Genomic DNA, 11,195 nt, shown 5'->3' with positions numbered 1-11,195 from the left:
CATCTTCCTTCCGAGGAGTGGCTGGTGGGTTTGAACTGCCAGCCTTCTGGTTAGCAGTCAAGTGCCTTAGGCACTACACTACCAGAGCTCCCAAACTTTATTCTAGTTTTGAGTTTTCTCTACTGTTTAATTCTTTAGCCCACATTTTTCTTATTCTTCCAAAATATATCAAAATGTCTTTTTTGTTAGTCTACAATGGAAACTATACTTTCTGACTTGTTTTTATCATTATCTTTTGTAGGATTTTCATTCTTTTCCTTTCCAATGAAATTTGGATTATTGAAGGATTGGTTCTAAGCTTACTTCTCTTCACATTTAATACTCTCCCATGGACTACCTTAACCACACTTATGGTCACAATTAACATGAATATTGTGACTTACAATGTTATTCAAACAATGTTATTCAAACTATCAACCTTTTCTACAACAGAATTATTAAAGAATAACTGTATCCAAAGTATATCACAATCTTACTAATGTTATTTTCAATTCAAATGTGAAAAAAACATCCAGTTTAGCATAAATATCTAGGAAGTGGCTTAAAAACCTGAGGTAATATAATATTGAACAATAATTGTATAGTAATAATTTGTAAATATGCATTGATTTTCAATTTTTAAATTTAACCTATAGGAAACTATAGAGCACTTGGCTTTACCTGCATGAGAGAATGTCAAAGTAAAATTAGAAGACAAAAGAAGGGCATACGAGTGTAGAAAAGGTGAAGGAAATAGTAGGGCTAAAAATATATTCATTTTATATAATAGAAAATGAAGAATTATTTTCAAGAGTTAAGAGAAGAGTAGAGATTTAAGAAGATTTAAGCACATCATCTAAATTAAAAGGTAAGCACAGAAAAAAAAAATTAGTAAGTGTAAACTACAGGCAGACAGGAGAGAAGAAGCATAAGTTTACTTTTCATATTAAGGGGTTAACAGTTATTATCAAAACTTGATGAGTGAAAAAGTATAAATATCTTCTAGCATAATATGAGAATATCATGAAAAAATAGCATGAAAATTAAGGTTGGTTGTTGGTTGTAGGGAGTGGTTTTGATAACAGAAAGAGGTGAATGGGAAGTTTATGTGTTTGTTTTTCCCCATCAGTACTTACATACTGTTTAATTTATTACATATGGAAATATTCCTTTAATAAAAAAATAAAAGTAATAGACAAAGAACTACCTAGGAAAAAATAACCTTAGGTAATTTACAGAAGAATACCTGTGAATTTTCTAACGATTTTGGAAAATCTCGAAGAGGATTGTCACTAAATGATTTAATTGATATTTAGCAGATGTCTCCCACCTGTTTTTGTTTTTAATTTAAATGTTAGTTTTAAAATAACATACGTTTTACCTGTTTATTATTTCTTCAGAGAACCTTTCATATAATACTGATCAAATAAAGATATATTGAAGAAAAAGAAATGTTTACAAAAGAAAGTAGGCACCAATATCAGCTGCTGTTGTGAATTAAATTAATGTAATGACTAAAAGTGTTTATTAGTTTAGTAGCATAGCATTGATTATATAAGGAGCAATGACTAATAGTGTGGTGATCTAAGAAGGCAATAGAGAATGAAAGTCAATGGTCAGGGATTGAAGTATTGGTTCTAATAGGAGGAGAGTTTCTTTCTCTATTGAAATATGAGACAGAAAGAATAGTGTAAATAGAGATGTTGTTAGGTGTCCTTCAGTTGATTCCAACTCATAGTGACCCTGTGCATAACAGAACAAAACACTGCATAGTCCTCTGCCATTCACACAATCGTTGCTCTTCTTCAGTCCATTGTCTTTCTCACTGTGTCAATCTCATTGAGGGTCTTCCCCTTTTTCATGGACTCTCTACTTCACCAAGCATGATGGCCTTTTCCAGGGACTATTCCCTCCTGAATTAACATGTCTAAAGCTTGTGAGACAAAATCTCACCATTCTTGTTTCTAAGGAGCATTCTGGATGTACTTCTTCCAGGACAGAGTAGAGATGTGGTAGGTTTAAATTTTATTAATGGGAAGATGGGGGAATTTTAGTTTGATAGCATCTCAGTTTATTGTGAAATGATGGTGGTAGGGCTACTGAGTTTAATGGAAACTAAAGAACTAAAGAAAATTTTTGGGAGAGATGCAGATGAATCATTTACAAAAATTTACTGAGACTGATAGTCAATGTTGAAGACACATTTGATGTTGGTAGTCATAAATCTATGATAGGCATACTTTTCTCAAACAGTTCTCAGCTAATTAAGGCAATCACAGAGTAAGAGGATAGTTGAGTTTATTGGATGTTGGGATTTTACCAAACAAAAACATAGAGGCAGAGGGGAAGAAGGTTAAATATGGACCAAAGATTGTTCTTAAAATATTTAACCATGGAAGGTAGAAAGAAAAGTTAAGCAATAAATCTGAGTCATGAAATGTATGTGTAAGAAATAGCCACACATGAGCACTGATCTTTTAAATCACTTGTGAAAGCAGTACAATCAATTTTGAACTCTGATTATACTTGTGCTACAGTCTCTTGTGATGATCAATGCAATGTGTGGGCAGAGATCTCTTAGATGAAGAAAGATGAAAGACCTCTTCAACTTCAGTCACTACCCACAATAAGGTATTAGTGAATTAATGGATAGTGCAACAGAACTGATTATTAGTTAGTCAGCAAAATGTTAGTTTTCTGACAGGATTGTTTTAAATTCCTAAGAAATTGATAAGAAAATGCTCAGAAATTTTATGGAAATGATTTATAGATAAAAACTCACTGCCAATCACCTAAATTCCAAAATTTAAGATACATTTTTTCAATATATATTTGTTTTCTTTTTTTCTTCTCATTATAGACAGGTCTTAGACAATTTTAACTTTATCATAATATATACACTCATAACTTCAACTATAGTGATAGGACACAAAATGATGACTCTTAAATCTTTTACTCTAGCCCAGCCCTCACTTATCAAAATGCTCACTGTATATATCTACATGGATTTCCCATGGGAACTTCATCTCTTCATATTTAAAACTTAATTTTTCATGTTCACCCAACCATGAATATAATCCTTTTCCTGTATTATCTTTTCTAGGGAAAAGAATCATCATTCATTGAAAAACTATAGGCAATACCCTGAAATTGTTTTATATATTAGCTTCTTCCTACTCCAAAGCCCCAAATTTAATTAATCATTGAATCTTGGAAATTCCACCTAGGTCACGTTCCCTGCTCTCCAGTGCTACTACCACTATTTTTGTCAGTCCCTCATTACATCTTGGCTGGTTAATTTATTAGCTGCTGTATTGTTCTTCCCTCCTCCATTCTTCTTTCCCATTAATTCCTCCAAGTTTTGACCCAGCTGTGTTGCCTTTGGCAATCCCTTAATCTCCCTAATATTGGTTCCCTCATCTTTAAAATGGACACATCATTTGCCTCTTTATCTCATAGGTATATTATTTAAACTCTGAAATTTAAATAAATAAAATAAAAAACCGATTGGTAAGCCAAAATCCTTGTGATATAGCTTCTGACTGTACATCCCAGCAATATAAATCCTAGTAAAAAGCATAAGAAATGACAGAATAAAAATAGAATTATTTTTAAACTTTGCAATCAATCAGGATTCACAAGCTCTCTTCTGAATGCTGCTTCCATAGATTTGTCTTTTTATTGCATGACAGAGCAAACTGCGTAGCATATATCACTGTAATATAGCACTTGACTTCTTTAATGCAATGCTTAACTGTAAATGTCTGTAACTACAAATGAGGTGTTTAAATTTGAAGATACTTTAGATAGATGGCAATACCTATAATTATAGAATCATCACTTCTGCCTGAATTGCACTTAAAAGTTAAAGTTACAACTGCTCCTATTATTGGAAAAGCAATAATAACAATTATAACTATACCATGAAGTATTAAAAGCTGAACATTCAATTTGAAGGCAGCTAAAATAAAAATGTAATGAAAAGTGAACCCATAAAATGCTTGCAATTCACACACATATGCTATATAGAGGCACTAAAGAGCAAAGGAAAGAACTGTGGAGTCTTTATTACTGTTCTTCTTTTCAGATTCTCTCTTCCTTTTTGGCACTAGAGTAGCATTATGGGGGATATTTCTCATTCATGGATCATCCCTTTTCTACCTCAATGTTTTCATTCTAAAATACGCATGATCTTAGTCTAAAAATATAGCGTTTCCAAATTTTATAAATGCCTTTTAATTTTCTTTGTAAGAGATTCAAGTGTTTAGAGAAAACAGTAAACATTTTTTGTTTTCACATTTGACATGGCTGACCACTTTAACCCGGGCAATGCAACTTACCGTCATTACGTAGTGTGAGTGGAGTTGGAGGACTAAGTACTCGAGCATTGGTCACTGTGTTTTTCACCAGGCATATATAGCTGCCAACATCGGATGTTTGGACTTTAGAAATGTAGAGGTTGCCTGTCTCCTGGGAAATGAAGCGCCGGCTGTCTTCCGCCACAAAGGAAGGGAACTCGTTAAAGACCCAGCTATAGATGATCTCTGAAAATACACAAAATTCACTTGTTAAAAGATATAGATTATTTCACTAGCAAACAAAAGTCAAACAGAAAATCTTTTGCTGTTAGACATATTGTAAATCTATAGACATTTAATCCATTTTATATATTTTATGTTCAAAGATGACATCAAAAAGGCTGCTATTCTTTCAGTTACCAGCTGAGAGTGAATCATCTGCACTACCCAGGGATCTCTGGGCTGTTGTTCCTAATGATTACCAGAATATCTAAAATAGTCTTAAGGACGCTGAGCTTTCATTCATATGATATGACAGTACCAAAGATAAAAATATGAGAGAGACAGTTTCCATTATCAAAGATATATACTGTATTGCATTATAATGAAAGCATGGGAGAGAGGTACTTAAGAAATTGTGTTGATTGGTGAAAACTTCCTGGGGTAGGATATAGTTGAGTTACGTTAATTTACTGATATAGTCAATAAATATTAATCAGGGGTTACTATAGGGCAAACATTGTTCTAAATGGGTGGCAGGGGTGATTCTGAGTTCTCATTCTAGTGGGAAGAAACTGAGAATACCCAAATAGATGCCAAGTGGTGAGAAGTGTCAGGAAGAAAAGTAAAGCATGGTAAGAGAACTAAAGAGTGAAAGCGTTGAGAACATGTAGCTGTATATCTTTAAAGCTTTCACTGACTTCTCAGTAGGGAAGAGAAAGTATGAGGTTGAAAGTGTGGGAGGGGAGAAGCAGGGAGTATAATACTCCCTAGTCTAAAAAGCTACTCACAAAATAGCCATGGAAAATGTAAATGGTCTGCACTGGGATGGCGGCAGTAGAGGTGAAGTATTGGTTCTGGCAAAAAAAAAAAAAAAAAAATGTAGTAGCATAGTTGACAGGAATTGTTGATATATTGATTTTGAAATACGTGATGAAGAGAAGAGTCAAAGTTTAAGTTTTTGGACCCAAGCAACTTGAAGCATCTAGTTGCCTTTATTGAAATGGGAAGGCTACAGAAAGTGTGGGTCTTTGCACATGTGGGTGGAGTGAAGGCAGGAGTTTAATGTTGACAGATTAAATTTGAAATGCTATTTTATTAGATATTCAATTTGAGAATTATAAAGACAATTGTATGTTTGAATATAGAGGCCAGAAGAGGGATCTGTGTTGGTGTTATAAATTTGGGAGTCTTTAAAGATTAGTTGCAGTAAGCCAAGTGAAAAGTCTGTGATGTAGGGAAGACATTCTAGGTGGAGACGCTATATAAAGGAAATCAGTCAGTCAACAAGTTTTATGGTATAAATGGACCACCAAAAGCAGTTTTGTTATTGAAGGGAAAAATCTTAAGAACGAGAGTGCTAAGAGAAGAGGTTAGAGACTAATCCAAATTATCAAGGAGATTAACATAGTATTCATGTAGTATTACGGTGCTTGTAATTAATGTGGCATCACTAGAAGTTTTTCAGCAATGGGCTGACATAATCAGATATGTATGTCAGGAAGCTATTCTGGTGATTGTGCAGAGCTTGTATTTGAGAAAGGAGGGAATAATAAGGCAATGTTGCACAGTACTGTTGAGAGCTGAAAAAAATCTGAATTAGAACCATGTGGATAACAATGAGAAGAGGAATACTGGTCCAAAGGATGTATTGAAGATAACACAAAGGAAGAGATAAATAAATCAGGATACATCTTGTGTCCCTTGAGTGGGAAAAGGTAGCACATGAAGTTGAGATACAAAATATATGAAGTAGAGCGCGTTTAAGGACAAAAACAACTGATACACTTTCAGGGCATTTTATGTTTGAGGTGTGTGATACAAATCCAGGCAGAGGTTCAACAGGTGGTAGAAAATATGTCTGAAGCCCAAGAAGGAAATCTGCAGTGAAGGTTAAATTCAGGAGCTGTCAGTATATTAGTATAAATTAATACATATAAATAGATTAGAGTAACCAGGCAGAGTAGATAAAAGAGAAGATAATTCTCTTCCAAATAAGGTTAGAAAATATTCAAAAGTTGAGAGAGAAGGAACCACTGAAGAGGCTAAAGAGGGAATAAAGAACGTACTGCACCATACAAAGCAAGTGGCCTGACCATCTCAAGAAGACTGCACAATGTGAAATGAAGCAAAAAGTCCAGTAAAAAATAAATGAAAATGTTATTTAGGCTTTTAAGTTAGCAAATCAATAGAGAACAACTTCAGTGGATGGCTGAGAAGCAAAACCAGATTTCAATTGCATTAATGAAAGTTGAAGAGCAGAGTAAATAGTCAAAACAGACAAAAGATAAAAACTAGTTGCTGTGGAGTCAATTCCGATATATGGAGAGTGGAACTGTGCTCCACAGGGTTTTCTTTCTTCTTTCCTCTCTACCTGCTTTTCTCCTTCCTTCATTCCTCTCTGTCTCCCTCCGTCCCTGTCTCTTTCTTTCACATAGTATTTTTGGTCAACATATATACAGCAAAAGCTGCTCCCATTCCACAGTTTCTAGACATAACAATGAGTGACATTGGTTACATTCCTCACATTGTGTCAACATTCTCCATAGCATTTTCAGTGGCTGTATTTTGGAAAATCACCAGGCCTTCCTTCTGAGTTATTCTGAGTAGACTTCAAATTCCAAACTTTTTGCTTAGTACTCCACTGGATAACTGTTTGCATAATTTAGGGACTCCTGGAGGCAATGACTGCAGGCCAATGACCTTCAATACTGGCTAAGCATTAGAATTACCTATGCTGTGGTTGAAAACACAAATCTCAAGGTCCCACCTCCCCAGAGTTATTGATGACCTAGGATTAATTATTTAAATTTTGAAGGCTCAGCAGTTTATTTTAATATACAATTGGGAAACTTTGTTTTTTTTTCCTTAATTCATTAAGCCAACCATGGGTTATTAAAAATAAGTTCATATCTCTGGCCTTAGTCTGACAAGAGAAATCCAGTTTAGGCTTTTTGGATACTCGCAGAAGAGACCTGAAGATTACTCGTTTGTATGGAAAGTCAATGCAACTAATTTGAAAACTTTATACATGAATCAATCAACTTTTAATAGAACTCCCCCAAACCTATTATCATTTCTATTTAAATTTTCATCTGAATTGAATTTATAGCCAACAGAATGTGTGCAATAAAGAAGATGCATTACTCTTTATAAATTTCTATTTAAGAAGGTAAAATCAAGGGATCAGAGAAATTTTCACAGACATCAGTTTGGACAGATGAGTCCAATGAAATCAAGTGATTAACATTATAATTGCTATTCTATCTATTCCATCTATCCAAATTCTACTACCTAACTGCCCTGCTCCATAATTCTTCACCAGGTTTTCTTCCATTGGAGTTTAAATACTTTAAGACTTGAAGAGGTAGGGTAGTCAAGTACTAACTAAACAACTTGGAGATAGTTAAATTGAGTAAGTATTTAACTTCTTTAACATTTAAATTTCTCATGTATGAAATGAAAATATCATTCAAATGACTTCAGATTGATGAGATAATAGGAATGAAAATCTAACATATAATCAACATTGCATTTGGGAAACAATATTTCTGTGATCCTCCTCCCTCCCATGATTATTAGATTAGGAATGCCTCCTATGTTTTCCATGTTTATATAAGGAACATAGTACAATGGATCTATAATAGTATTTGAAGAATTAAGTACTTAAATATCAAAAAACAAAATATATTTTGATTTATTTTCAATAATTTTAATTATGAGTTAAATGTTGATTTTCAGCAATATTTAACCAATTTTTATTATTTTAAGGCATATAATAGAGTTTTAGCATATGTCTGAGAATTTCTAAATGTTAGGCTATATCCATTAGCTTATAAAATGTGTAAATATATATATACACAATATAAAGGGAGCTCTGGTAGCATAGTGGCTAAGACACTTGCCTGCAAACCAGACGACTGGCGGTTCAAACCCACCAGCCACTCCTCGGAAGGAAGGTTGGGCAATCCTACTTCCGTAGTGATACTGCCTCGGAAACCCAAGGAGGGGTCGCTATGAGTCAGGTATGACTCGACGGCACATAACAACAACAACAACAACAACAACACAATATAAAAAATGTTCAACTATTTAATAAGTGTTTTACAAGAAAATTATTTGTTATAGTTACTATTGCCTGGTTGAAAGTTTTAGCTCACTTGATATTTTATTAAGAATTTGTTACTAATATCCATTTGGTTTTACTCAAATGAAGCACATAAGGTATAATTGGAATAATTTAGTCAGTTGTCACACTGTTCAAGTACTCTAAATTCAAAGACTTCTCACATTTAACATGAATTCTTCTAGCTATTATCATGAGAATTACAATTGGGCTTCACAGAGAATCAACAGAGATTTTAATCTTTTTGCCTTTTATTTTAGATCAATGTTTTGTGGGTTTTTTTTTTTTTTACAATTTTTTATTTGTAATACTTCAAATTATGGGGAGAAGAAAGGAATGATTAATTGAATTAAAGGGTATGATTTATTTTAACCTGGTTTCCCATTACATTCTTAATATATTGAATCAATGACTGATAAAACACTTTTAAATAAAAAAAATACTATACATAATTGGCATTATCTCAATTTTTAAAGATAAATGACTACCTGGGGGCCCAAAAAGTTTATTCAGGTCTTTAAATTAGTTTTCAGTTTCACACAGCAAAACATGTTATTGCTCCATAAGGGACAGGGAGTATAAATGCTAAAACAAGAAAAGCTGACCACCTGAATTTGGGTTGGATTTTCCATCAGTGCCCTAAATGAAACTATTGAACTAAACTAAATATCTATAATTTTGAGACCTTTGTTTATTTTTTCCTATAAAAGTTTTCAATTTCTTAAACATTTACTTAATATCTCTTCAATTTTTACTATCATAAATTATACACAAACAATATGATGGTCTGAAGATTATATGATAATTCAAAAAGGTAAGGAAGACTTAATTGGTTTTGACATCATAGCCATTGGGTTAACATACCACTTTATTCCATAGAAAGAATTTAATAATTTAATTTTAGAAGCATGGGAGAACTAGTGGGAAACTGTGATTTTAAAACTTTCTTAGATTATCTTTTAAAAATATATTTAGGTAAGGTAATTTAAAGTGCTTTAGAAGTTCTTGCATGATTCTCCACTGAGTACTCTGATTTTAGCGGGCAATGACTATTTTTTGAGATATCCTGCTCATCCTAGTGGGTGGAGGTCTCCCTTGAGAATGCATTTACTTCTAGCTAGAGCCTCACTTGCAATCAATTTTTATGTTAAATTTCACTAGTACATTCTTTATAATAAATGCAGTAATACACATTTTGCCAACAAAATGTGTAGGTTTGAAAATTTGGTCTCATGAGAGATCATTTGTCTGGTCTTCTGAGTGATTCTACTTCACTGAGCATGTATCCCATCGAGGGCTTGGATTGGTACAGATATTGCTGTTACAACTTCCCTGCTCAAGCGGGTCCAGAGATTCATCCTTAGTCCCAACATGATCAATCAGCCTCAAACTCCTGGATGTTAGCGTCTATTTCCATGATATAACCAATCTACCTTGCTGCAAATATCTCACAATTAACAGTAGGAACTGTGCTTTGGATTTCAGCTCCTACTTCTTTCTGACACCTTGGGATTTACTTTTCATTTTTGAGAGCTCAGCTGTATATTCAAAGTTTCTTTATTTTACTCAAAATTTCTATATCCTGGGAGTGGAAAAGGTTCCACATTGATGTAATCTGTCTGTTGCCCAAATTGATTGTCCGGGTTTTATGGCATTATGCATTGCAGAGTTTCAACACAATTGCTGCAATTGATTCAGTGTCACAAAGCAGACTCTCTTCTCTTTACTCCCCTGACAAATAAGATGATTACCTAAATGATATATTTCCACATCTACAGGGTATAAAAACAAGAATACTGATATGGGCAATGATGCTCCTTTCTCATAACCATAGTACTGTTAGCTAAAAAAAGTGTGAGGAATGGTCATGAAACTGTGTACTGAGTTTTCTGAAGTCCTTGAAAACAATTTCAGTGAGTAATCATATGCAATTCATGTCAACATTTTTTTAATATAAATACTAGTTAGGAAATAATCATTCTTCTTCCTAGTAAGGTGTGTACATATCAGAAACTTTGGGTCAAAGGATTTAGAGAGAAAACAATGGATATAGCATTTGAGTCATTCACTGACCCAATTAATAATGTATCTCTCCCAGGGAGTCGTTTTCTTATTCCAGGCAGTCATAAAAAGGAAAATCTGAAAATCTGAAGCTTCTCTGTTTTTATGAAATGATTAATTTTATGGTTTATGTAAAATTTTTCACAGACAAGTTAATGGGCTATGATTACCAAAATCCCTGAGCTGATCCTTTTCTAGTTAATCCTATAATGTGAGATTTAGTATTATATTTGTTAAATAATTATAATTACAATTTGTTCTTTTAAATCATATGCTTTATATTGATCACCTACATGCATCATGACCTAAACTACCTTAAGGCCAGAAAAACTAGATGTTGCCCAGCTACCATCACCGTCTGATCTGACACAATAGATGATTCTCGTTAAAATGGAAAAAAAAAATGGAGAATAAACCTCAAATTCTTAAAAATGGCCAAACTAACTGGACCAGTATTGCACTGGGTAAATCTGCTGGGCGGGGGGGGATCCTAAATGTCATTGAGTCATTTT

At 33.5% G+C, this 11,195-nt stretch overlaps 1 protein-coding gene across 1 annotated transcript in view; it reads right to left on the bottom strand.

The window, feature by feature from the left end:
* Positions 1 to 11,195, bottom strand: part of CNTN5 (contactin 5) — a 799,637-nt gene that overhangs the window by 504,428 nt on the left and 284,014 nt on the right. Inside the window, exon 6 of the mRNA XM_007938106.1 lies at positions 4,320 to 4,523. Within this exon, the coding sequence (XP_007936297.1) occupies positions 4,320 to 4,523 (204 nt within the window). The remainder of the gene's footprint in view (positions 1 to 4,319; positions 4,524 to 11,195) is intronic.

This window comes from Orycteropus afer, unplaced genomic scaffold, assembly GCF_000298275.1.
Source record: "Orycteropus afer afer isolate SDZICR_OR568_19922 unplaced genomic scaffold, OryAfe1.0 scaffold00047, whole genome shotgun sequence".
Taxonomy (NCBI): domain Eukaryota; kingdom Metazoa; phylum Chordata; class Mammalia; order Tubulidentata; family Orycteropodidae; genus Orycteropus; species Orycteropus afer.
The sequence above is the reverse complement of the archived record's forward strand: the minus strand, read 5'-3'. Positions and strand labels throughout refer to the sequence as shown.